The following is a 3684-nucleotide window of genomic DNA, read 5'->3' on the forward strand; positions in this document are numbered from 1 at the left end:
CTCTACCACTGAGCCACACCCCAGCCCCTCACTGGGGGATTCTAGGCAGGGGCTCTACCACTGAGCCACACCCCAGCCCCTCACTGGGAGATCTAGGCAACAGGTTCTACCACTGAGCGACACCCCAGCCCCTCATTGGGGGATTCTAGACAGGGGCTCTACCACTGAGCCACACCCCAGCCCCTCACTGGGGGATTCTAGGCAGTGAACCACAATCTCCCAACTTCTTTTTGTTTTGAGTCAGGACCCCACTAAGTTGCCCAGGGTTAGTCTCAGACTCACCATCTACCTCCAGCACCTCTCAAACCTGTGACTCTCCTGTCTCAGCCTCCCAAGTAGGTTGGATAATAGACCTGCACCATCAGGACTGGATGCCTGCCTCGTTTTCTTTCTTTTTCTTTAAGTTTATTTTTGTTTTGTCGGTATGTATATGTCTCAGAGCCCCTGAAATGGGATTTACTATTTGCAACTGTGTGCTGCAAATTGAACCTGGGTTCTTTGGAAGAGCAGCCAGTGCTCCTAACCACCGAGTTTCCTCTCCAGCACCCGCATGTCTGCTTTGCAATCTGCCCCTGCAAAGGCACCTAGATCCTGGGATGGAAACCCCTGGGGGTTGACTGTCATGCCCCTGAAACCCTGCGGCTTCCAGCCTGGAGTCTTCAGTTTCTCATCTGTCTGATGAGCTCAGTGTTACATGTGACAGTAGGACCACATGACTAGGACTGTGCTTACTGCCGCACTGCTGTGCTTACATGACAAGGCCCGGATACTAGGGAAGAGCAGTGGTCAGCGCAGGCAGGACAGGGCAGCCAACACAGTCTCCAGAGTCATCTAGGTCATCATCTGAATACCAGGACAGGACAAGCCCTGGGACCAGCACTGGCCAGCTCCCTCCAGTCTTTGCTCCTGCCTTGCCACACCAGCACTCCAGAAGATACCATACAGAAAGCATCCAGGAAATACCCCGTGAACTATAGTGGCAGAGAGCAGGCTCACAGAGGGTACTCATCAAAGACTCCGATGTATTTCCCAACGTGAATCCAGAATACAGAAGTGCTCAGTGATTGGTCCCCGAGCTGTCCCTGACATGGAGACAGCAGCATAGAGAAGGTACTTTACAAACGTTCCATCTGCTGTATCAGCAGAGACCTGGCATACAGAAGGTACTAAATGAATGTCCTGGAGACCTAGGATTGATCCAGCATACAGAAGGCACCCAATAAGACCTTAAAGAATCATGGTGCATAAAGTCCTTTGTACTGTTCATTTTGGGGGAATGCACAGTAATAATTGTGTGTGTGTGTGTGTGTGTGTGAGTGTGTGTATGTGCACATGAACCGGCATGTGAACACCAGAGCGGGATCCTAGGTGTTTCTATCATCCTCTATTTTGTTACCTCGAGATGGTCTGTGTCTAACAGGCTTGGTTAGACTGGCCACTGAGATGTCAGGATCTGTCTGTCTGCGCCCCCTCTCCCAATGCTGGCATTACAGACGTGTACAACCATAACCGACTTTCAACATGGGTGCTTGGGATTACTCAGTCTCAGGTCCTTGTACTTTTATACCCACTGAGCGTTTCCTCAGCCTACATAACTGGGGTCTTGAGGGAGGATATCGAAGTCTTTGGGCAGCTGCCTCCCTCTGGTGGTAGATGCTGGGCAAAGCTCCAGGGGAAACTTGAGCACCTCTGGTCAGAGAACACTGCACAGCTAGCTGTCTGTTGGGCTGGGAGACAGGTATAGACCCGGGACACCTCTTCCTGGCCCTGCAGAGTCTCAAGTGTTAGCTGGGCTAAAGGAAGTGCCCCTCACACTCCTGTCATGGTAGATCCAGGTTCAGAAGCCACTGGGCTGGGGTCAAATCCTGTGCCACTTGGTGGTGTCATTTCTCTGCTCCAAACTGTGCTGTGTGACAATAGAGGGACAAAGGCATTTTGAAGGGCCCAGACACCAACATAAATAACCAAATGCTTGCTTGCTTATTTATTTATTTATTTATTTATGAGACAAGGTCTTAATATGTAGCCCTGCCTGGCCTGGAACTCTCTATGTAGTCCAGGCTGGCCATGAACACACAGAGATCTTCCTATCTTTGCCTCCTGAAGGTATAGTGTGTGTTGTGTGCATCTGCTTTGTATATAGGTGTCGGAGGCTAAGAGCACATCAGATCTCCTGGAATGAGTTCTAGGTGGTTGGGGACGGGATGCTGTGGGTGCTGGGAGCTGAACTTGGATGTTCTGCAAGAGCAGCAAGAACTCTCAACCACTGAGCCATTTCTAGCTCCAGGAATTCTTATTTTTAAGAACACTTCATCCCAGCACTTGGGATGCAGGGGCAGGAGGATTGAGTATTGAGGCCAGCCTGATTTATAGAATGAGTTCTAGGATAGCCAGGGCTCTGTCTCAAGAAACTATAAAATAAATATATATATATATATATATATATATATATATAGATAGATAGATAGATAGATAGATAGAGAGAGAGAGAGAAAGAGAGAGAGAGAGAGAGAAAGAGAGAGAGAGAGAGAGAGAGAGAGAGACTTAGGTCTAAGAATGAGGCCGCATGCTTGCATGGTTTGTGTGTGAGCCAGGCATGGTGATGTGTGTCTGTTAATCCAGCACTCAGGATGTCCCTGCTTCTACCCCCTGAGTGATGCAGGGATTACATACGTGAGCCAATTACACTAGTTTATGAAGTCCTGGGGGCGGAACTCAGAGCTTTGCACCTGCTAGGAAAGCACTCAACCGAGTTATAGTCCAAGCCCCAATAAAGTTTTCTTTCTTCCCCAAACTAACATCACATTAAAGATTAGACATGAAACATTTAGCAGTAAAAATGTTTAACTTAAGGCTGAGGAGATGGTTCGCTAGCTTAAGTGTGTGCTGCACACGTATGAGGACCTGAGTTCATATCCCCAGAACCAATGTCAAAGGCTGGTGCCTGTAATGCCAAAACTTTCCGTGAGGAACTGAGGAGGCCAGACAGGCAGATTTCTGAGGCCCACTGGCTAGCCAGCCAGCCTGGTTGGAGAGGCAAGCTTTGGGTTCAGTGAGAGACTCTGTCTGAAAATAAGGGAGGAGTGTGATTGAGGCAGCCACGTGATGTCACCTACTGGCCTATGTGTGCACACACAGAGCAAGCACCAATGCATGTACCACACAAGCATACACATGTAATTTAAAAAAAAAAAAAAACAACCTGTAATACCCTGAAAGGGAGCAGGAAGGAGAGAGTAGCGAAGCTGTTCCGGTGACAAGCTGGCCTCTGGCTTCCTTGGCTAGGCTTTCTGAAACCCTGCCTCTCATTGCAGGTTTATGAATGACCGAGTCCCAGCGCACAAGAGGTACCAGCCCACAGAGTATGAACATGCAGCCAACTGTGCCACCCATGCTGTGAGTTGACTTACGGGGTGCTGACATGGGGACTCTTCAGGGTGGGGGCAAGGAAGGCACTCTCCCTCTCTATGGTGTATATGTTGTCAGTGTGTATATAAGCAGGTGTCCACAGAGATCTGAAGAGGGGGTCAGATGCCCTGGAGCTGCAGTTACAGGCAGTTGTGAGCTGCTCAGTGTGGGTGCTGGGATTGAACCTGATCCTCTAAAAGGGTACTGACGGCTGGATGGTCGTGACAGTCTCCTCCTCCTCCTCCTCCTCCTCCTCCTCCTCCTCCTCCTCCTCCT

At 49.6% G+C, this 3684-nt stretch overlaps 1 protein-coding gene across 1 annotated transcript in view; it reads left to right on the plus strand.

Moving 5' to 3' along the window:
- Positions 1 to 3684, plus strand: part of Mmd2 (monocyte to macrophage differentiation associated 2) — a 44749-nt gene that overhangs the window by 26612 nt on the left and 14453 nt on the right. The window contains exon 2 of the mRNA XM_028756147.1: positions 3315 to 3396. Coding sequence (XP_028611980.1) covers positions 3315 to 3396 — 82 coding nt within the window. The remainder of the gene's footprint in view (positions 1 to 3314; positions 3397 to 3684) is intronic.

Source organism: Grammomys surdaster, unplaced genomic scaffold, assembly GCF_004785775.1.
Source record: "Grammomys surdaster isolate TR1022 unplaced genomic scaffold, NIH_TR_1.0 126109, whole genome shotgun sequence".
Lineage (NCBI taxonomy): Eukaryota > Metazoa > Chordata > Mammalia > Rodentia > Muridae > Grammomys > Grammomys surdaster.